Raw genomic sequence first — 24,150 nt, 5'->3', positions numbered from 1 at the left:
AACAGTTTTACTATCTACTATTTTATAGTCTAAAAACTTTGAGACCACAAACTTTTTCAAGCATGCATCTTCTGTCTTATATTTCTTCTCAAGTGCATCCCACAATTCTTTCGAAGTTGTCATTACACTATAGACATTATATAAGTCATCCTCTAAAGCACTCAGAATGTAGCCCTTACATAGGAAGCTTGCATGTTTCCATGCTTCAATAATCATGAATTTTTCTCTGTCTAGCATTTTAGCAGCAGGCGCTAGAGTTTCTTCATTGGTAAATTTCTGCAGATCAAGAGTGGTAAGCCAGAAAAATACCCATTGCTGCCATCCTTTGAAATTCACACCAGAGACTTTTCCCGATTTCTCTGCTGGTGGTACAACAGTTCGAGTTGGTGCAGCAACAACCACCGTGACATTATCATTTGCCATTTCAAAATCTATAAAAAACAGAAATTGATACAAATGAATCAGTAAGCAATAAATTAAATTGCAAACTTAATAGGAGTCTAAAACCACGATGGTTTTTGTCTCCACCAAAAAACACAAATTTTAAAAAATAATACTTTCCTTAAGATTTTTTCCAATATTTTTTTAAAACAGTAGCACTGATTACTAGAAACTTTACAGAAACACGAAGTTACCAAAGTTTTCAATGAACCAGTGAAGAACAAAAATTAATTAACAAAACTAAAATCTGTAACAACGTACCAGAATCTGAAAAAACAGAATAGGAAGAAGATCAAGCCCACTGAATGCACAGTGTCCCCTTAAGGTAATTATTCCCCTCTAGTATTCGAGGTTTGATTTGGAATATGTCCTCCTAGGATAGAGTGATCTAAATCACCAGTGTATTGATACCAAAAACTCTGGTGTTAGCGAGCCACTCAACAACAGTAAAGTACACAAAAAATATTTGTGCAGAAGAAGAAGAAGAAATCAGAATTTTTGAAAAAATCTGAAGAATATAATCAGTGGTATTTATAGCCAAGAAGCATTGGTTCCGAAAGGTTGCAACCTTTCAGAAACTACACGACCATTCCAGAAAGTTTGCAACCTTTCAAACGGTCATGGCTGTTCTGGAAAGTGGCAACCTTTCAGAACAGTCATCTCCAACGGCGGGAAATTCAAATTAAAACGGGAAAGTGTTTTAAATAAAACTAGTCAGGTCGGAACATTTCGGTTAATTAACTAAATAATTGAAACGTTTTGTCCATTTAATTTAATCTAATTAATTAATTAAATAATTAAAACAAACTTTGTCCAAAAAATAATCTCTCGATCATTTTCCAAAGTCAAAACCGAAGCCGAGCGAGCGACGATGGCGCGAGGGGGTCCCTCTTTCCAAACCTTAGCTTTTAATAACTAATAGAAGTGTTTCTCTATTTAAACACTTCTATTCTTCTTTCCTCCACCAATGAGGAAGAAATGTCCTTTTACTAAAACATAAGAGAACTTTTCAAGTTCCTCTCTTTTCTTCTTCCCTCCATTTCCCATTAACTCTTGTTATATACCCAACAATCTTTTATTTTAGTAACCATCGAATCAAGGCTTGATTGGTAGAAAAAAAAAAAAAAAGTAATCGACCATTGCCAAGAAAATTATACGGTGTAGAATTAATGTCCAATCTATGTCGTTAGTAGGTGTTTGCAAATAGAAAGTATAATATAATATTTGAAAATAAATATAAAAAAAAATGTGAGTGGAAAAAAATGGTTCACTTGAAAACTAGTCAAATTTGAAACACGTCTTCAATTTATTTTTTTTAAAGCAATATATGTCCAAATGGGACTCGTCTATTGTTTGGATCACGATCATTTGTTGACTAGAGTTATTGTTTTATTAAATAAATACTTACTTTCATTCATGTCTCTTAATAAAAAAATAAATATTATACCTATCTCAATGTATATGACTTATTTTTTTAGTCAGAATGACATATTTCTATATTAAATAACAATTTAACTTTAAAATATCTATTTTACCTTTAATAAAATGATATATAGTTACATAAATTTCTATCATTCATTTTAGATCACAAATTTTAATAATCTTCCTTTTTTTCTTAAACTCTGTGTGGAATCAAACTATCTTACATAAAATTGGACGGAAGGAGTAATAAATAATAATTATTAATGACCAATCAAAAGGTGAGCAGAGAGTGTACAAAGTTTGATCGATCCTCTACTTTGAGTGGTGTTCTTTACGCGAACTATGAAATGAAAGCGAAATCTCTCCAAAATGACTAAAAAGATAAAATAAGTTGACTATTTCACAACCTCACTTATATGAAGGAAGCAGCAGGGTAACTCCAGCAATTTAACCCCCCCCCCCCCCCCCAAAAAAAAAAATGATACAATTTCTTAAAACTATTTGATATGATTGTCAAATTGTCCCTTTGATGTTAAGCTTTAATTTGGTGTTACACTCCGTCTCTTTTGATTACTTAATTTTATGAATAACTATTTATAGATATTGTAATTGTATTTAAATCATTTATAAATATATATACTAAGTAGCGTGAAATACGCGCATGTTTTCTATTAATAATTATATAGAAATCTTGTAGTAATTACAAGGGACAAACGTGCACGTTCCCAAAAACTAGTATATTAAAAATGATCTGCAAAAACAAATATTTATATTTATTTTTGAAATAATAAACCAATAAAAAATTGATGGAGTGAGTACAAAGTTGAGTGTTGTTCTTTACACGTATGAAATGAAAGGGAAATCTCTCCGAAATGACCTGAAAAAAAAAGAAGTTGACTCAGAACTTTACTCATTTTAGGGAAGCAGCAAGGTAACTCCAGCAATGTATCAACAAAAAAAGAAAAAAAAAAGAAAAAAAGAAAGAAAGATGAGTTCACGAGAGATGTCCATGGAAGATGAAGATTCTTTTGTTTCTAATACAAATGGAATCATCTACGCTGCTTCTGATATCTCAGGATGGACTCGGAGTTTGATCTCAGATAACAATATTACTAATTCTTCCTCTTCTACTAGTGTTGATGACCGCCAGCAGCAGATATCGACTGGTGGTGGTGGTGATGATTCAATGATTGTATCATCAAGTTCATCTTCCAGTTGGTTTAATAATATTAAGCAAATTGATGATCAGCGAGAGGTTAGGATATTTAATGTTGATTTCAGGGCACTTTGCAACAACACTTGCGGGATCGGAATCTCGTGGTGGTTTATTGCTGGACACTAGTCGGAGAGTGAACGAAGAGACTAGCGTTAAGCTTGTTAATCCGTTGCTGGTTTTTGCTGAGGCGATCGAAGAGAACAACTTAACTCCAGCGGATGTACTAAACAGAAGACTTACAATAGGAATGAAGAAATTGGCGACATATATTGCAGATGCTTTTGTTAAAGCCTCTAAGTTTTGAAGAATGGCAAAGTAAATAGAACAGGTCGTGCATACGTGATACAAAAGTATTCTGTCAATCACGTATAGCAGTAGAAAATTCAAGGTTAAGGAAGTTGTCTTAATCAATAAAGAAAACTACATAAAGTAGGAAAACTACTTTGTGTAAGGTTTCTGTGAAATAGGTCGAGTACAAATAGGAGTCCAAGTTGAGGTCAACAAGGCTTTGTAGCGGCAAAGACAAAGTTGAGTCGAATAAGGACTTGCTGGAATTCTGATCTATAAATAGAGGGTTATTTTCTTCAGAAAGTTTGCGCACTTACATTGAGAGTAATATCAAAACACGATCAAGAGTTGAGAGAGTTTTGATTTTAATTTTTGGGAGTGCTGCGAGTTGAGAGAAAAATTGTACGATTGCAGTCAAGAGTTTTGATTACAATTAAGTGTTTGTAAGTAAGTTTCGTTTGACAAGTTGAATTACTTGAAGAACGTTTGAAGACTAAAACCTGGGGTTTTTTGTCTTGGGTAGTTAGGAATTAGAGTTTATAATTTCTTAGGTTACATAGCTTGTAATCATTGTGTTATTTGAAGGTTTTTAAATAATATAAAGTACTGAGCAAGTCGTTATATGAAATTATCTATTGTTAAGCTTCAAACAAACAGGAACAAGTAGTCATTACGTGTTCTTGTATAGAATTCAGGAGGGTAGAATTCCAACAGCTTTCGATGATAAGATTCACAGATTGATTCCACAAAATATTGTTAAATCATCCTATTCCAAGGAACTACTCTTCCATATGAGGTTCTACGAGAGCTGCCTCTTCCTCAACTTCGCCCACTTCACTGCCAATCAATCCATTTTGGAGGCCTTCGCCGATTCCAAAAGAGTACATGTCATTGATTTCAGCTTGAATCAAGGTTTGCAATGGCCGGCACTTTTGCAGGTTCTCGCTTTGCGTCCTTGCGGTCCACCAGCTTTTCGGCTCTCAGGAATTAGTGGCCAAGCCAAGTCTGATGATGGTAGCGATCCCTTACAGGAAGTTGGTTTTAAGCTCGCCCAATTTGCAGAGTCAATTGGTGTAGAATTTGAATTCTGTGGATTCCTGGCCTATACTTTAGCTGATCTTGAAGTATCGATGTTGAATATTAGACCCAGTAATGAGGAAGCAGTGGCTGTGAACTCTGTTTTCGAGCTTCAACATCTGTTTTCCATTCCAGGAGCAATTGAGAAAGTGATGGATTTAATTAAACAGATAGAGCCCAAGATTGTGACCATCACCGAACGAGAAATGAATCACAATGGGAGTGTCTTTAGTAGCAGCATTAACAAAGCATGGCATTACTATTCAACAATGTTTGATTTTCTGGAGAAGTCAGAATCAATTAATCCCAACAATCTAGACACGGTCATGGCAAAGCAGTGCCTAGATCTAATGGTGTCAGAGATTTATAATTTGGTGGCTTGCCAAGGGACTAAGAGAATTATGAGACATGAGACTCTGGGTCAATGGCAAGTGAGGATCAACTCGGCAGGGTTCAACCTGGTTCCCCTGACTTCAAATGCTTACAAACAGGCAGCCATGTTATTGGCCTTAGTCCCAAATGCAGAGGGATATAAAGTAGAAGTGAAAGATGGGTCTCTTATGTTGAGCTGGAATAGTCTCCCTCTCATAGCCACTTCTGCTTGGCGGCTATGTAGCCAAGTCTAGGGAGTCTGTCAATGGCTGAGGTTGCCCTGCAGCTGTCCTGGAAAAGCTTGCTGCTCAGAGGAGGTTGCTCTGCAACTGTCCTGCATCATCCAGTACGTAGTTTTATATGTTAACTAACTCAGAGCACACACACTGGTGTCACTCTTCTTTTTCTGTTTACAGGTATTGTCTCAGATGTATCTGACAGAACAAATTGATAACCTTTGTAAGATAGTTCTTTTCTTTGACCTCACTGTTATTAAGAGGATCTCTGCAGTAGCCATTAACTTAGATAACGCCAAGGGCACAGTCTTTTGGAAACAGTGTCTCTACCTCCACGTGATAGGGTTAATGTTTGCGTACACTCTACCCTCCCCAGACCTTGCTTATGGGACTACACTAGATTAACTTAGATAAAGTGAAGGGCACCATCTTTTGGAAACAATCTCTCTACCTCCATGAGATAGGGGTAAGGTTTGCGTACACTATATCCTACCCAGATCTGTGTATGGGACTACATTAGATTTGTTGTTGTTGTTGAGGGTAGCACCTGGATGTTCCTCCTTAATGTCATATTCAGAACTTGTAATATAATTGTCTGTGTTGTAACACTATTTTCTCTATTTAACATTTGTCTTAGATCACTTATGTTTTCTGTAATACCTTTTCTGTTTTTAATTGTCTAACTTTTTCCAGGCTTGAATAGCAAATTAATTGTAATTCCCAAAGGAAAAAACTAGGAATAACAGAAGGCCTTCATCATAGATACTGTTCTATAAATTGGGTGTTGCCTTCTGTGGAAGACGAGGCACTTCTTGTCTCTGCATCATTCATTATGCTTATTTTTCCAGAGTATTTAAGCTGAAGGTCTCAGGGATCGCTTGTCACATTTGGCTAAATCCCTCAACAACTCAAGGACAATGATCTATCTCTGCAAAGAAGGTTTTCTTAAGAGACGTGCAATGTCCACAAGTAAAAACGAATGGGAGAGTATAACCACCCTTGGCACTCGGACAAAGTTTGTGTGTGTCTGAGTGCATGTAAAGATCGATTTTCGGATTTCTTTACACAACAACCAAGTAACGTTGTTTTCATACAACCTATCGGTATGTCACACGAAGAGCATATGATACTATTTCGTAAGTGTGTCAACTTTGAAAGTATTGTGTTACTTTAAACAAAGAAGGTAGTGCTTAAACCTCCTACCTTCTACAACAGTTTCACAAAATATGAATGCAAAATTGATATAATAACAACTTTCAGGATTTCCAAAAACTCTGTTCTACTTATCAATAATCTCTTTGAATTAATCTCTAAAAATCTCAAATGATGAATAGCCAAATGATGATTTGATTTTATCAATAAAGTTGAAACTATTTGTATCTTTTTTAGTACTGTATTGATCATTTAATCACTTTCAGTTAAATCTTATTTTCGAGTTGTTTATGAATTTTCTCAGGGATAGTAATTGCATTTGTATTAGTTATTCTATTGTTATCAACTAATATTTGAAATATACCAATATTACGAATCAAAAGGGAAAATGCATAAGTACCCCCAACCTATGCCCGAAATCTCAAAGACACACTTATACTATACTAAGGTCCTATTATCCCCTCGAACTTATTTTATAAATAATTTTTACCCCTTTTGGCCTGCGTGGCACTATCTTGTGGGTCCAGCGTGTGTTGACAATTTTTTCAAGGATAGTGCCACGTAGGCCAAAAAGGGGTAGAAAATTATTTATAAAATAAGTTTAGGGGGTAATAGGACCTTAGTATAGTATAAATGTGTCTCTGAGATTTTGGGCATAAGTTGGGGTGGTAATTATGCATTTCCCCTAATCAAAATAATAAGTTGCTGCTTTTTAAAAACAAACTTGTTGTTTGTCCCAATCATGACTTGTCATAATCTCAGAAGAAAAAGCAAAGACAATTTTAAAAGCTGTTTGTTGCATTGAAGAATTATTTCTGATTTCGGTATATCTATGAAAAAAGTACAGAGTTAGAAAAGTAAATAAAATCGATCAAGAAGATAACTACTAATTAATAATTCTAGTTAGAGCACAAAGAGGACTCAACTTTCCTCAACTATATTTTTCTGTAATTATAATTATATAGAAAAAATATATGGAGTATTATTAATTACTTAAGTTATCAGGTTTATTCATAAAAGAGAATTTTATAGGCAGCACAAAACTTTATACTCTTTTCGAAATAGTGAACACTGAACAGAGTAAAAGTAAAAGTGAACGATTACAAATCTAATCCTCGATCTTCTTTCAGTGCTGTTCTTTACGCGCGCGATGAAAGCGAATCTCTTCGAAATTAGCAAAAAAAAAAAAAAAAAAGGTTGACAGCAATTTACCAACAACTACGAAAAAAGAAGGTCTAATATATAAATATGCCATTTAACTTTGGTTCATTTCACATTTATGCCCTCCAACTTTGGGCGTGCACAAGTAGACATTTAAACTTGTATAAAATTGAACAAATAGACACAAACGTCCTACATGGAAATTTGTGTCCTACGTGGTGTCCTACGTGTATTGTGACACGTAGGACTCGTGTGTCTATTTGTTCAACTTTATACAAGTTTAAGTGTCTATTTATGCATACTCAAAGTTGGAGGACATAAATGTAAAATGAGGCTAAGTTAAAGGGTATATTTATGTATTATGCCAAAAAAGAAAGAAGAAGATGAATTGTAGAGAGATTTCCATGGAAACAATTAATGAAGATGAAGATTCATTTGTTTCTAATACAGATGCAATCATCTACGCTGCTTCTGATATTTCAGGCTGGACTCACAGTTTGATCTCTGATCACAATATTTCTAAATCATCGTCTTCTACCAATGTAGACGAACACCATCAGCAGCAGGAGATTTTGACTGCTGCTGGTGGCAGTGATGGTGATGATGATTCGATGATTGTATCCTCAAGTGCATCTTCCACCTGGTTTAATAATAATAAGCAAATTGATGATCAGCAAGAGATTAGGATATTTAATGTTGATTTTAGAGCACTTTGCAACAACACTTGCCGTAGATCAGAATTACCTGGTGGTTTATTGCCGGATACTGATAAGACAGTGAACGAAGAGAGTAGCGTTAGGCTTGTCAATACGTTGATGGCTTGTGCCGAGGCGATTCAAGAGAACAACTTAAGTCTAGCGGATGAACTAACCAGTGTTTTAAGAAGAATTGCAGTTTCACAAATTGGAGGAGCAATGAAGAAAGTGGCGACTTATTTTGCTGAAGCTTTGTCTCATAAGATTCACAGAACGAATCCACGAGATATTGTTGAATCATCCTATTCCAAGGACCAGCTCTTGCATATGAGCTTCTACGAGAGCTGCCTTTTCGTCAAATTCGCCCACTTCACTGCCAATCAATCCATTTTGGAGGCCTTCGCCGATTCCAAGAGAGTACATGTAATTGATTTCAGCTTGAATCAAGGTTCGCAATGGCCAGCACTTTTGCAGGCTCTCGCTTTGCGTCCTGGCGGTCCACCGGCTTTTCAGCTCACAGGAATTGGTGGCCACTCCCAGCCTGATGACAGTACCGATGCATTACACAAAGTTGGTTGGAAGCTCGCCCAACTTGCAGAGTCAATTGGTGTAGAATTTGAATTCCGTGGATTCGTGGTTCATACTTTAGCTGATCTTGAAGCATCGATGTTGAATATTCCTAGTAACGTGGAAGCAGTGGCTGTGAACTCTGTTTTCGAGCTTCACCGTCTGTTTTCCATTCCAGGAGCAATTGAGAAAGTGCTGGATTTAATCAAACAAGTAAAGCCGAAGATTGTGACCATTGCCGAACCAGAAGCGAATCACAATGAGAGTGTCTTTATGAACAGGATTAAGGAAGCATGGCATTACTATTCAACAGTGTTCGATTTACTGGAAAATTCAGAGTGGACTAAGCGCAGCACTATAGACTTGGAGATTGTCGGACCGCACCTAGGGAGGGAGATCTATAATTTGGTTGCTTGCGAAGGGACTGAGCGAGTTGTGAGACACGAGACGCTGGGTCAATGGCGAGTGAGGTTTAACTCTGCAGGGTTCAACCTGGTTCCCCTGGCTTCAAATACGTACAGACACGCAGACTTGTTACTGGCCTTGTACACAAATGAAGAGGGATATAGAGTAGAAGTGAAAGATGGGTGTCTTATGTGGAGTTGGCATAGTCGTCCGCTAATCACCACCTCTACTTGGCAGATATGTAGCCAAGTCTAGGGAATCAGTCAATGGGTGTGGTTACTCTGCAGCTGTCCTAGAAAAGTTTGCTACTCTGAGGAAGTTGCTCTGCAACTGTCCTGCATCATCCAATACGTAGTTTTATGTGTTAACTAACTCAGAGTGTACGTAATGGTGTTACTCTTCTTTTACTGTTTACAGGTATCGTCTCAGATGTATCAGACAGTCCAAATTTACAACCTTTGTAAGATGGTTCGTTTCTTCGACCTCACTGTTATTGAGAGGATCTCTGCAGTAGTCATTAAATTTAATAACGCTAAGGGCAGTCAATTGGCAACGGTCTTTCTACCCTCCACGAGATAGGGTTAAGGTTTGCGTATACTCTATCCTACCTGACCCTGCTTATGGGAGGACACTAGATTTGTTGCTGTTGTTGAGGGTCGCACCTACATGTTCCTCCCTCTATGTTATCAGAACTTGTAATTGTCCGTGCTGCAAAGCTATTTTCTCTATTAAACATTTATCTTAGATCACTAATTGTTAGTTTATATAAGTCCACCACGAGTCAACAGAGCAGGTCCTTAATTGTACTTATTAACAGTAAATGCTTAAAGTAAAAGAACACTAAACTTTAAGTGGAAACCTCCTTGCTCAAGGGGAGAAAAACCACGACCTGTCACACAAGATTTCTCAATCAACTCCACTAACTTCAAGCAACATGTGAATACAGACTCCAATAATCACAAAAGATTAAACTCTTAATCCTACACCATGTAATATCTCCACTACAAGACTCAGAACAATAACCTTGTTGTCCACTATATTAAATACCTCTAGTTAACATAGACTTCAATCAGATACACAACGGCTAACTCTAACCATGGACTCAACTTCACTACTGATTACAACTTAAATGATTTATGTTCCTTAACATAGGAATAAATCTTACAATGTTTTAGTACAAGACACTAAACTCAAATAACTACTTGAAACTTTTTGCATATCACTCAATTAGGTCCCTTGCTGTTCGTATGAGAGTAGTTCATCCGTTGAGAGAAAATGTCATTTGCTTTTTAGAATCCTTATTTGCAAAATCTAGGTTGTTCTTTGTCAAAGTGTCCAATATAAGATGGACAAAACAACCTAGTAGAATGCCATTGCCGAGAGCTCTGCGCCTCTACTGTCTTTCCCACCTACCACGGCAGGTGTGGCAGCTTTGCAGCTGTACTCCATTGACTTGTCCTGAACAACTTCCACACGAGGGATCATGTCTCTCTACTAGTTCTCATAGTTTGTTAATTCATCAAATTATCAGAATATAACACTTACGTTATCTGCAATACCTTTCTGTTTTTAATTGTCTAAACTTTTTCCAGGCTTGAAAACAAACTAATTGTAATTCCCAAAGGAAAAACTAGGAATAACAAAAGTCCTTCATCATAGTTACCGTTCTATAAATTAGGTATTGCCTTCTATGGAAGACGAGGCACTTCTTGTCTCTGCATCATTCATTATGCTTATTTTTCCAGAGTATTGAAGCTGAAGGTCTCAGGAATCACTTGTCACATTTGGCTGAATCCCTTGAGAACTCAAAAACAATGATCTATCCCTGCAAAGTAGGTTTCCAAGCTCGGGGATGCCCTCTCACATTTAACAGTGGTAGTAGAGAAGGAGCACAAGAGACTTCTTATGCGAAAATCCATAATTGAGAAATGTAAAGAAGATCATTAATGTGCTTCCCTCATTCATACGCTTGGAACTAAGATTGCTATAACTACCTGTGAATCGTTAAACTAGCTAACTTGTTATGCATGGAAAGGTTCAACTAAAATTTAAGAGACATTTTTACAGCTATTACAAGCAAGGCCGGCTCTTGCTAGTTAGTCGTGGCATGTTCATGCTAATTTTTTCAACCTTTGTTATATTAGCTGACTCTTTAATTTCTTCTATGCTATATTTCATGTTAGTTCGAACAAGTTAAAATTAGGACTCTTCAGTTTCATGACTCTTGGTGCTTATTCAAAAGTCAGTGTCCCCCTAAAGTTGGCACGATGTTTCAAACACCTTATTTGGTCGATGTTCATTTTAGATACTTCATATACGATCCCGCTATGTCAATTTTGACACCTTTTTTAATATCACCAAAAACATATAGTGTGTTATACTCACGATTGTAAAGTGACGAATTAAATGACGACATTTGTCATGTGTGTTGGCGGAGCTAGGTGGGGGTTCGTGGGTTCTGACAAACCAAGTAGCTTTTTTGTAGACCTTGTATTTGTATTAAAAAATTAAATAAATATATATGTATATACCCTCAACAAAATTAATAGACGGTTTAGTGGTAAGGAAGAGACTGTGAAAATGCTTTTCACGCTAGAGTTGTAGCTCCGAACCCCCCTCTATTTATTCTAAAAGGAAATTTAGAACCCCCAAACTTTTAATCTTGGTTCCGCCTCTACACGCCATTGCCCCCGCAAATTATCGAGATAAGCTTTTATTAATCTTCTTAAATTAACTTTTGTGCAACTATTATATTCTTTCGAGAAAGAATTTTATGAATGGGTTTATTCTTAAATTTTAAGAACATTTTCCATCATTGTTGTTGAAACCTTCCTTCACAATGGATGAAATTTAACTTGGGAAAATGGTGGCTGAAAATGGGGAAGAAGAAGAAAAAACATAACTAAAAATAAACTAAAGAACTATTTCACGCGCTTATCAATGAGTGTATCACACTCATTATGCCATGTAAACAAAAAGTGTCAACATAGCGAGACCCTATATGAGGTATCTAAATTGAATATCATCCAGATAAGGTGTCTAAGTGAAATATCGTATCAACTTTAGAGGGCTACCGATGAGTTAGGCCAAAGTCAGTCTACTGCTTTTTTTCAAGATGAAAGCTCCTTAGTTTGAAGTTACATTTGCAAAATTGGTATGTCAATCGCGTGTATAGCTTAGCATTGAAGGGTTGACTCTTGTCTACCACCATTTTTAGGTATTTAGTCAAATAGTCGAGATGCATATAAGTTCGTGTCACAGATCTATTTGAGGCTATAGTGTAGGCGATTGATAAAAAGATGGGCTGATACAAATTAAAAACAAAGTAGGCAGACCTGACGGGATAGCTTAACTCATTTTTTCTTTTTTTTTTGTTAACTAGGCCAAAAGTTAGGTGACTTTTATGTGACAACAAAATAGAAAAATGACTTTTGTGTGATAAATTTAAAGTTGAATAACCTTTATATGACTAAAAAATACTCCAATAATTTAATGTGATAAAATTGAATGACTGTTGTCATTGAAATGTATCTTTCATTTTAATAAACATCGAATCAAGACTTGATTGGTAGAATTAAAAAGAGTCTAGACTCAATTGGCAATTGCCGAGAAAATTACGCAGTGTGAAAACTAGTTAAAATCACTTTCTCAAATTTTAATTTTTAAAAATAATTCAATATATGACCAAACCTTTTAAATAAAGAAATATCCGTATCCAAATGGGACCTGTCTATTGTTTGGATCACTGTCCTTTGTTGACTAAGTTGATGCTTTGTTGTTGAAAAATACATACTCCCTCCGTTCACATTTCATGTCTCTTAATAATTAATTATCGATATGACTATTTTTATCATAATATCTATATTAATTGATATTTAGTATGAAATGAAAGCGAAATATAACTTATTTTAGGGAAGCAAGAAGGTAGCTCCAGCAATTTACCCAAAAAAAGAAAAAAAGAAGGATGAGTTCAGTAGAGATATCCATGGATACAATTATGGAAGATGAAGATTCCGTTGTTTCTAATACAGATGCAATCATCTACCCAGCTTCTGATATTTCAGGCTGGACTCACAGTTTGATCTCAGATAACAATATTCCTAATTCGTCTTCTTCTATGAGTGTAGACGAACACCACCACAACCATCACCACCAGCAGATTTCGACTGCTGCTGGTGGCGGTGGTAATGAGGATGATTCAATGATTGTATCATCAAGTGCGTCTTCCTGTTGGTTAAATAATAATAAGCAAATTGATGATCAGCAAGAGACTAGGATATTAAATGTTGATTTCAGGGCACTTTGCGACAACACACTGAAATCTTGTGGTGGATCTGAATTTCGTGGCAGTTCAGTAAACGAAGAGAGTAGTGTTAGGCTTGTTAATACGATGATGGCATGTGCCGAGGCAATCCAAGAGAACAACTTAAGTCTAGCGGATGAACTAATCAGTGATATAAGAAGAATTGCAGTTTCACAAATTGGAGGAGCAATGAAGAAAGAGGCAACTTATTTTGCAGATGCTTTGCATCATAAGATTCACAGAACAAATTCGGAAGATCTTGTTGAATCATCCTATTCCAAGGACCAAGTCTTGAGTATGAGCTTCTACGACAGCTGCCTCTTCCTCAAATTCGCCCACTTAATTGCTAATCAATCCATTTTGGAGGCCTTCGCCAATTCCAAGAGAGTACATGTAATTGATTTCAGCTTAAATCAAGGTTCGCAATGGCCAGCACTTTTGCAGGCTCTCACTTTGCGTCCTGGCGGTCCACCAGCTTTTCGGCTCACAGGAATTGGTGGCCACTCTCAGCCTGATGACACTACCGATGCCTTACAGGAAGTTGGTGGGAAGCTCGCCCAACTTGCAGAGTCAATGGGTATAGAATTTGAATTCCGTGGATTAGTGGTCCATACTTTAGCTGATCTTGAAGCACCAATGTTGAATATTAGACTCAGTAATGTGGAATCAGTGGCTGTGAACTCTGTTTTCAAGCTTCACCGTGTGTTTTCCATTCCAGGAGCAATTGAGAAAGTGATGGATTTGATAAAACAAATAGACCCGAAGATTGTGACCATTGCCGAACGTGAAGTGAATCACAATGAGAGTGTGTTTATGAACAGGATTAAGGAAGCATGGCATTACTATTCAACAATGTTTGATTTGCTGGAGAACTCAGAGTGGACTAAGTGCAGCACTATAGACTTGGAGATTGCGGCACAGCACCTAGGGAGGGAGATCTATAATTTGGTGGCTTGTGAAGGGACTAAGCGAGTAATGAGACACGAGACGTTTGGTCAATGGCGAGTGAGGTTTAACTCTGCAGGGTTCAACCTGGTTCCCCTGGGTTCAAATACGTCCAGACACGCAAACATGCTATTGGCCTTGTACACAAATGGAAAGAGATATAGAGTGGAAGAGAAAGATGGGTGTCTTATGTTGAGTTGGAATAGTCGCCCGCTCATCACCACATCTGCTTGGCGCGGCTATTTCGCCAAGTCTAAGGATTAGTCAATGCGTGAGGTTGCTCTGCAGCTGTCCTGGAAAATTCTGCTAGTCTGAGGAGGTTTCTTTGCAGTTGTCCTGCATCATCCAATACGTAGTTTTATATGTTACTCTTCTTTTACTGTTTACAGGTACTGTCTTAGATGTATCAGACAGTCCAAATTGATAACATTTGTAAGATGGTTCTTTTCTTCGACCTCACTGTTATTGAGAGAATCTCTGCAGTAGCCATTAAATTTGATAACGCAAATTTGATAGCGCAAACTATTCTCTACATCTACGATGTCATACGTTTTTTCATTTTTTTAAACATATAAAATATAATATATATTTTTTTGTATTTTGTTAAATGCAAACTATTCATATGTATATAGTGGAACAAAATATTTACCGTGGTGAAGTAAATGGAATAAGAGATAATATTTTGAAATATTATATTACGTTGAAAATATTTTGTATGTTTTAATTTCTTCTATCTTTTATTGGAGTACTAATTTTCTATACAAACTCTGATTTCATAAAAAAAAAAAAAAATTTATTATGTATTTATTATTACATTTGGTTATTATAATTTTTTAAACATCTATATATATATATATAAAGCTAGATAAAAAAAATAGTGATGTGACACCTTTCATAGCTCAAGGATTGTATTTATCTTTTTTGTGGTTTTTTAGGCCATTTTAATTATTTTTTTAATCAATAATTTAATATAATAATATCCACACATTAATAGAATAATTATTGTCAAATACGTTACAACCTGTTCAATTCCACATTTATGAAATGACACGATATTTATCTTTCATATATCACATTAAGAATTCCTACAAACTCTTACCATTCATGTAAGTTTGTTCCTCCTTTTTCATATTCGATTTATAATTTTTCTGTTGTCATCCGATGCTAACGTGTTTTTTCTTCTTTCAGAACTTGATTTTTACGTTTTTTCAGAGTGGAAGTTTTTCCCCATTTGTTTATGCTCTTAGTATTTTTAATCTTCTATTACTTGATGATTTTTAGGTTTCTTCAAAGTGTAAGTTTTTCTCCATTTGTTTATGCTCTTAGTGTTTTTTTTATCTTCTATTACTTGATGAGCAATGTAAGTTTGGATTTGGAATTTCTCTGTTGTCACTTGACACTAACAGTTTAGATAACATATTTTTTTCCTTTTCAGAACCTGATTTTTAGAGGTTTAATTTCTTCAGAGGGTAAGTTTTTCCCCCTTTGCTTATGCTTTAGTTTTTTATCTTCTATTATTTGATTAGCTGTTACATTTTAAAAATTGAGGTGCAAATCATATATAAAAAAAAAAACTCGCATTTAGATGTATATAGATTTATGCATTTCACATGTTTTTTTCTTCTTCTTTTTTTCCTTTTCCCCAAAATTTGAATCAAGTTACACATGTTATAATTGTCAATCGTAATTTATTAGGTAATGTGATACATTTCAATGACCGATAATGTTATTTATTTGTTATTTCTTATTGTAGTTTTTCAATTCACTCTTCTCATTTTGTTTTTTGAAAAACTTTTCTCTTATTATTTAATTACTAGGGAATAAATAACAACGATTATTATTAAAATTACAATTCAAATTAATTTTTCAAGAGTTCTTTTCAAATCAAGACATATATATGTATATTAATTTCATATAATGTTTGAGAACTTGGAACTTGAAAAGGCAATAATATGGACTATAATTTTTTTGTCCTTAAGTACTTCTTAAAGATACAGTAATATTATAAAGCTATTGACATTATTTTTGAAGTTATGATTTACACAGTGATTACGTTAAAGGGAAGATAACTTTGTAAAATTTATGACTTGTAATTTCTAAAAAAAATCGATATTCTCAATTTTATTGGACATATACTTATGGGTTATAAAGTGTTAGTATGTCATCTTAATATTAAAATAATATGCATCTTTTACGTTGCCACTTTGATAATATTTTTTATCATATGTCATTCTTTACTCTCATTTAGATCGAGAGTGTCATTATATTGGCATAATTAGTGTCATTATGTTGCATTACTCCATTTAGAGTTAGTGCTTATGTAAGCAACATATTTTTGTCTGCTTCAGTTTTTTGTAGACGTTAGTGCACATAGGCTAATTGGCAAGAATGGTTTTATACTTTTATTTTTCATTAAAACCATTGTAACCTCTATCTTATTATTTATTTATTATTCTACCTCTTTATGCTTGTCACTCATGTAACATCTAGATTATTTATTTATTTATTGACTATTCCATTATTATTCTGTTCTTTGCAAGAAATAATTTCTGATCTATAAATAGTGATGGTTTTCCTTTGTTTTGAGAACAAAAAAATATAGAGTGTATAAAATAAGTTAAAAGAAAGTTCTTATTAGTTGAAGGGAGGTATTCTTTTTGTGGAACTTTGGACTCTAACTCTTGTCCAAAATTTATTGAATTATACTTTGTGATTGAGTTGTTGTGTCTTGAAGGAGACAAGCCAAGAAGACTACTGTTGGACCGATGAAAACATTTGTTGCAATGGACTTAAAGAGAGCGAGATATCCGCGCCTCGAAGAAATTTAAATATTTTGATTTCTTAAAATGTTGTTGACTATCATGAGGACGGTGATGCGTGGAGAAGCATGTATCTCTGCTAAGTCAAATTATCATTTCTTGGGAGCAAAGTCGGTTTCTGTTGACTAAACATATTTAGGCTTCGTCAAAAAACACCCTAAATTCCACTCTCTGCCTAAAAAGAATTGGATGAGTGATTTAGTATCTTGCGTATTTGTGTCTCTCCTAACTTTGTAGTACTCCAAAACATAGAGAAAACACAAGAAAAATAAAAACATTTTTGTTTGATTTACCATTATTAAATTAGGGTAGATGCAAGGTGGCTCTTGTGTTTGTAAAATAAGGCTTATGCCCAAATTTTAATCAAAAATAAATTATGTGTCAAAAATTTTATAGAAAAAATTGATTATTTATGATATAAAGTATATTTTTTTAAAAAAAAAAAATCTATATTGAGTTGATAAAATCTTATCTAATATCAATAATTGAAAAAATAACATTAAATATTGTGTAAGAAAAATAAATTTTGAATAAATACGTTTACGAAGTTTGTTTATATTTTAGGCCTCAAATTGAAATTTCTCTTTAGACCTCCAATTATGTTAAGCCGCCCCTGGCCGTAGATGGATCCTGTTTAATTTGTGCTATATTCATTCTTAAGAAATAAATGATAAAAGTACAAAAATATAACTCAACAATGACAAAAGATATATATATTGTAAATTATATACTCTGCATTAATTATTCTTCAAGTTTATTTCTCTCTTTACATAGTCTTTCTAAAAGACTAATTTTTTCTCACCTTTACTTTATTAATATAATAAAAACTCAAAAATAGATAAACACATTCAATTAAGTGTACGTTAATCTAACCCATTTGAATTTGGAAAAGGATAAAGTGTTTCAAATATTCAAAATTTTAAAAGATCCTTACTCTAATCTTATAAAAATATATTTGATGAAGTTTTTATTACCGCGCGAAGTGCGGACCTGTTAACTAGTTTATTAAATATTTATAAGAATATGAAAAATGAAACATACAAAAGTTATGCATAATATTTAATATTAGAAGTTACAAGTAAGATGAAGAGACATGAGTTATAAATAATTCAAATATATAATTTTATTAGACATTAAATGTATTAATAACTATGCATTGATTTTAGTTGTAAAATAAATAAATGAAAATAAGGGGTAAAAATACAAAAAATGAACAAAAAAAATATATAATAATCGATGACTGCACAAAAATTATACATACATTTTAAACAAAAATGAACGGTGTCGAACACAGATTGTTACATACGCAAAAAAAATGGCATCATGAACTAATATTTTATTTTTCAATTACTTTTTTGCGAGTATAATAAAAATGAAATTCCTAATCATAATAAATTTTTTTGTTGAAATGGGATAATTATATTAATTGTGCTTCATAACAAAGAAAAAGTAGAATAGTAAAGGATCAAATGATTAGCATTGACTATACATTCAGCTAAATTATTTATACAAACCAAAATTTAAAAAATTCTAGCAAAAGTAACTAAGTTATTAATACAAGTCAAAATAAAAAAATAAAACCTAGCAAAAAGAATCTCTAATTATGCTTCATTTTTTTCCTTCTGTCATCTTCCTTTGCAAGTAGATTTGTCACCATATTTTGCTCCATATGTCAAACTCTTCATCATATGCAACCAATTGAATTAAAAAATGAATAAATAAATTATCATATACCAATTAAAAATAATTATATTAAAAGAAAGAACGAAATTTAAACTATATGATTTTTTCCAATTGTACTAACAATTTAAATAATAGTCATTTCTTGAAATCTAACAAATATTATAATCAAACTATATTATATCCGGAAAATTGACTATTAAAAAGAACAATTGCATACAGACAACACTTTGTTAAGAAGTACAAAGACATTTTTTTTAATCATACTTGCTTAATGAATGATAATACAAACATAAATAAAATATTAAGAAAGCATATCCAAGTACATAGAAATAAAAAGAAAGACTTGAGAATGAAATATATCTTACCTTCATGTACTTCTTTTTTGTTACATGTTAGTTAATTCACAAATAAATATGATAAAGAAAAAAAAAAGATAATTTTGTATGTGAATCTTCATGAAAGTAAATATAAATTTATATAGACAAAATAGAGGAAATGAAAAAATAAGGACTTAAGAATGAAATATTTATTAACTCATGTACTTTTTTTTTTTGTTACATGTTAGTTTCATTCACAAACCAAATATGAATTTATATAGACAAAATAGAGGAAATGAAAAAAGAAAGACTTGAGAATGAAATATTTCTTACCTTCATGTACTTCTTTTTTGTTACAAACCAAACCAATGTGATGAAGAAGAGAAATGATAAAAATGTGAATTCATGAAACTAATATGAATTTATTGGCAAAATAGAGGAATATCATAAGACATCATATATGTACAAATTTATGTTTGGAGGTTATGGACATAAAAATTATGACAGTTATGAATATTATTAAAAGTAAAAATTAAAGAGGGGTAAGTCATGGGTAATAACTCCTTGTGAATAATTAAAAAATTAAGAGAAAAATACTTAATATATATATATATATATATATATATATATATATATATATATAAGATTATTATGATTTCATGATTAGAAGTGAGACAAATAAATAAATAAAATATTTATTTGTTTATTTGTAAATGTTGTATTTGTTGTAAATGTTTCTCCATTAATAAAATATTTATTTGTAATAAATTAAGTAATTTAATTTTACAATACAATAATTAATTTGAATTTTAAAAAAGCCAAAAAAAAGGAAGAAAAAGATAAATTATGTTTCTCCTTTATTATAAGTGAGACAAACAAATAAAAAAAAGAATGTGAAGAGTTTTTGTAGTAAATGTTCCTCCATTAATAAAATATTTATTTGTAATGAATTTGGTAATTTATTTTTATGATACAATAATTAATTTAAATTTAAAAAAAAAATCAAAAAGAGGAGAAAAAAATGCAAATGGAGGCCATAGAGAGGTATCACATCACCTTGTCTATGTTTCTCCTTTATATATATATTTATGATTTGTACATTTGGTATGTCAATCACACGTATAGTTTTGCATTTAAGGGTTAACTCTCATCTACCGCTATCTTTAGGTAGGGGTGTTCATGGTTTGGATAAAAACCGATCCAAACCGAAAAACTGAACTAAATCGATAAAGTAAAACCGATTTTATTTAGGTTTGATTTGGTTATGGTTTTATTCGAAAAAATCGAAGAAATAACTGAACCAAACTGATGAATTATATACATATATTTTATTAATATACATACTTTTATAAACAATTTTGAAGATCTTATACATATTTTCATTAAAATTTCTTTATAATTTACTTATTGAAAGCAAAAATGCCTAAGATGAAATATTTATGTTATTGATTTCATGTATATGAGTGTCTATGACAATTCTTTGTGGAACTGAAAATGTTATTGTTTTTTCCTTCTAGGCCAATATAGTGAATTTTAAAGCTTTATTGATAGTAAATTTAGTGATCGAAAGTTCAGTATCTAACTATTTTTTGTTTTGAATGAATTGTTTCTTTTATTTTTGTGTATGGTTAATAACTGAATAACCAAACCAAACCAAACCAAAACCGATAACCACCAAACCGATAAATGTATATTATATTTGGTTTGGATTGGTTTTGATAATTTTAAAACTGATTAAGTTGGTTTGATTTTGGTTTTGACCAATAACGGATCCAAATCGACCCGTGAACACTCCTACTTTTAGGTATTTAGTCATGGAATAGTCGAGATGTGTGTTCTAGCTGAGGCCATAGTGTAGGCAGACCGCAGACCTGATGGAAATTTTCTGGAATTGTTGAAACATTGATTTATTGAGAGAATTTACAAAACATATAAATAATCCAATATAATAAATCTCCAGACCGTTTCGCCACTATCCAAATATAGAGTCATGACCAACATCCAATAGGTCAGATCCAACACACAAAATTGAAATTTATCTTTTGTTTTAGTAACCATCGAATCAAGGCTTGATTGGTAGAAAAAAAAACAAGTAATCGGCAATTGCCAAGAAAATTACACTCTGTAGAATTAATGTCCAATCTATGTCGTTAGTAGGTGTTTGCAAATAGAAAGTATAATATAATATTTGAAAATAAATATTAAAAAAATGTGAGTGGAAAAAAATGGTTCACTTGAAAACTAGTCAAATTTGAAACATGTCTTCAATTATTATTTTTAAAAACAATATATGTCCAAATGGGATTCGGTTCCTCTCCATTTCTCTTCTCTTCATTTTCTCCAAGTTCCTATTTGAATTAATGACACATGACATAGGTTAAAATAAATGGTTAAGATTTAATTTTCCAAAGTAAATCTTTAACCATGATTTAATTAATAAATACATTATATATTAAGTATTAAATATTAATTTAATCTCACTATTTTAGCAACATCAGGGGCGGCTCAAGCATATTCGTGGCCTAAAACAAAAATCAAACGGGGCCTTAAGTTAAATTGTTAATAACTTTTATCTAATTGATTTGTTCTAGTTGTCAATTGATAATATAACCATTCTTACTTTAAATTATTTTTAATGAGCTATAGTACTCCAAATATGTCAAATTCTTCTAATAATTCCTTCATTTTTCGTGAAAAATTACTTTTCCTACAAATAGTATTCAATATTTATCAAAAAAAATAGTAACTTATAACCTATTATTATTAAAAATGAGGCCCCTTAAATTTTGGGGCCTAAGGCACATGTCTTTTTTTTAACACTGTCGAGCCGCCCCTGAGCAACATATTATCTTGTCCATAAATATAGGGAAAAAAAGTTCTCTTCCTAAATATTTTTTTGTACGTAAGATCTTTTTTTAATTTTCTTTTAAATAATCTTTCATAATAAGATTAAGGATATGGTGATACAAGTATGTACTGTAGGTTAATTATGATTTCTATACTTCTATTCAGTTAAGAAAATTAAAAAAAGATCTTACGTACAAAAAAATATTTAGGAAGAGAACTTTTTTTCCCTATATTTATGGACATGATAATATGTTGCTAAAATAGTGAGATTATAATAATTTTAATACTTAATATATAATGTATTTATTAATTAAATCATGGTTAGAGATTTACTTTGGGAAATTAAATCTCAACCATTTATTTTAACCTATGTCATGTGTCACTAATCCAAATAGGAGCTTGGGGAAAATGGAGAGAAGAGAAATGGAGAGGAGCCGGATCCGTCCAAATGGGACTCGTCTATTGTTTGGATCACGATCCCTTTGTTGACTAGAGTTATTGTTTTGTTAAATAAATACTCACTTTCATTCATGTCTCTTAATAATAATTAAAAAAAAATCTCTCTATCCCAATTTATATGACTTATTTACTTTTTTAGTTAGAATAACATATTTATATCATTCATTTTAGATCACAAGTTTTAAAAATCTTCCTTTTTTTTTCAAACTCCGTGTGGAATCAAACTATCTCACATAAAATTGGACGGAAGGAGTAATAAATAATTATTAATGACCAATCAAATGGTGAGCAGAGAGTGCGCAAAGTTTGATCGATCCTCTACTTTGAGTGGTGTTCTTTATGCGTAATATGAAATGAAAGCGAAATATCTCCGAAATGACTAAAAAGATAAAATAAGTTGACTATGTCATAACCTCACTTTTATTAAGGAAGCACCAAGGTAACTCCAGCAACTTAACCCAAAAAAAAAAAATGAGTTCACGAGAGATGTCCATGGATACAATTATGAAAGATGAAGATTCCTTTGTTTCTAATACAAATGCAATCTGTTAGTGAAAAACTTACAAGATAACAAAAAATTACAATATTACAATCTTCAGGTTGAGGCGCGGATATCTCGCTCTCTTTAAGGAGATTCAAGCCAACTGCAACAAATGTTCTTCACTGGTCCAGCAGTAGGCCTCTTGACTTGTCCCCTCCAGGATACAACAGCCTTCACAAAGTATAAATCAACAACTCTGGACAAGAGTTGAGTCCAAAGCTCCACAAAAGAAACACCTCCCTTCACACTAATAAGAACTCTCTTTTTGACAAACTTTATGCACTCTATATTTTCTTGTCACTAAACCAAATAAAGATCACCACTATTTATACTAGAAGAAGTCTTTCTAGCAATGAATAGGAAGATAATGATGTAGTAACATAGGTTACAAGGATAATGAAGGAACTAAGAATGGAAGAATGAGAGGGTTAACCAAAGCCTCTAACGTGCATTGGTACAACGGCCAACTTTCCAACGTTCACAGAAACGTACATCACAAAGGCTAATGCAATAATGCCTTTGGTTATTAATTATCCACTAAGGCACAAATGTTTATCCATTGCAAGCACAAATATATCTTACCTATGTCATGTGTCACTAATCCAAATAGGAGCTTGGGGAAAATGGAGAGAAGAGAAATGGAGAGGAGCCGGATCCGTCCAAATGGGACTCGTCTATTGTTTGGATCACGATCCCTTTGTTGACTAGAGTTATTGTTTTGTTAAATAAATACTCACTTTCATTCATGTCTCTTAATAATAATTAAAAAAAAATCTCTCTATCCCAATTTATATGACTTATTTACTTTTTTAGTTAGAATAACATATTTATATCATTCATTTTAGATCACAAGTTTTAAAAATCTTCCTTTTTTTTTTCAAACTCCGTGTGGAATCAAACTATCTCAAATAAAATTGGACGGAAGGAGTAATAAATAATTATTAATGACCAATCAAATGGTGAGCAGAGAGTGCGCAAAGTTTGATCGATCCTCTACTATGAGTGGTGTTCTTTATGCGTATTATGAAATGAAAGCGAAATCTCTCCGAAATGACTAATAAGATAAAATAAGTTGACTATGTCATAACCTCACTTTTATTAAGGAAGCACCAAGGTAACTCCAGCAATTTAACCCAAAAAAAAAAAATGAGTTCACGAGAGATGTCCATGGATACAATTATGGAAGATGAAGATTCCTTTGTTT

General features: G+C 32.9%; 2 protein-coding genes and 2 pseudogenes across 2 annotated transcripts in view; all 4 read left to right on the top strand.

The window, feature by feature from the left end:
• The window catches only part of LOC125827472 (DELLA protein GAI-like), a 37,589-nt gene extending 23,045 nt beyond the window's left edge, over nt 1-14,544 (top strand). The window contains exons 2-3 of the mRNA XM_049506785.1: nt 7,849-8,508; nt 13,754-14,544. Coding sequence (XP_049362742.1) covers nt 7,849-8,508; nt 13,754-14,544 — 1,451 coding nt within the window. The remainder of the gene's footprint in view (nt 1-7,848; nt 8,509-13,753) is intronic.
• Nucleotides 1-14,784, top strand: part of LOC125827357 (DELLA protein GAI-like) — a 56,958-nt pseudogene extending 42,174 nt beyond the window's left edge.
• Nucleotides 2,817-24,150, top strand: part of LOC125827370 (actin-75) — a 130,305-nt gene continuing 108,971 nt past the window's right edge. Inside the window, exon 1 of the mRNA XM_049506683.1 lies at nt 2,817-2,832. The gene's annotated coding sequence lies outside the window, so the exon portion shown is untranslated. The remainder of the gene's footprint in view (nt 2,833-24,150) is intronic.
• On the top strand, nt 2,852-5,070 carry LOC125827359 (DELLA protein GAI-like; annotated as a pseudogene).

Source organism: Solanum verrucosum, unplaced genomic scaffold, assembly GCF_900185275.1.
Source record: "Solanum verrucosum unplaced genomic scaffold, falcon-dt-bn FXZP01000138.1, whole genome shotgun sequence".
NCBI classification, from domain to species: Eukaryota; Viridiplantae; Streptophyta; class Magnoliopsida; order Solanales; family Solanaceae; genus Solanum; species Solanum verrucosum.
The sequence above is the reverse complement of the archived record's forward strand: the minus strand, read 5'-3'. Positions and strand labels throughout refer to the sequence as shown.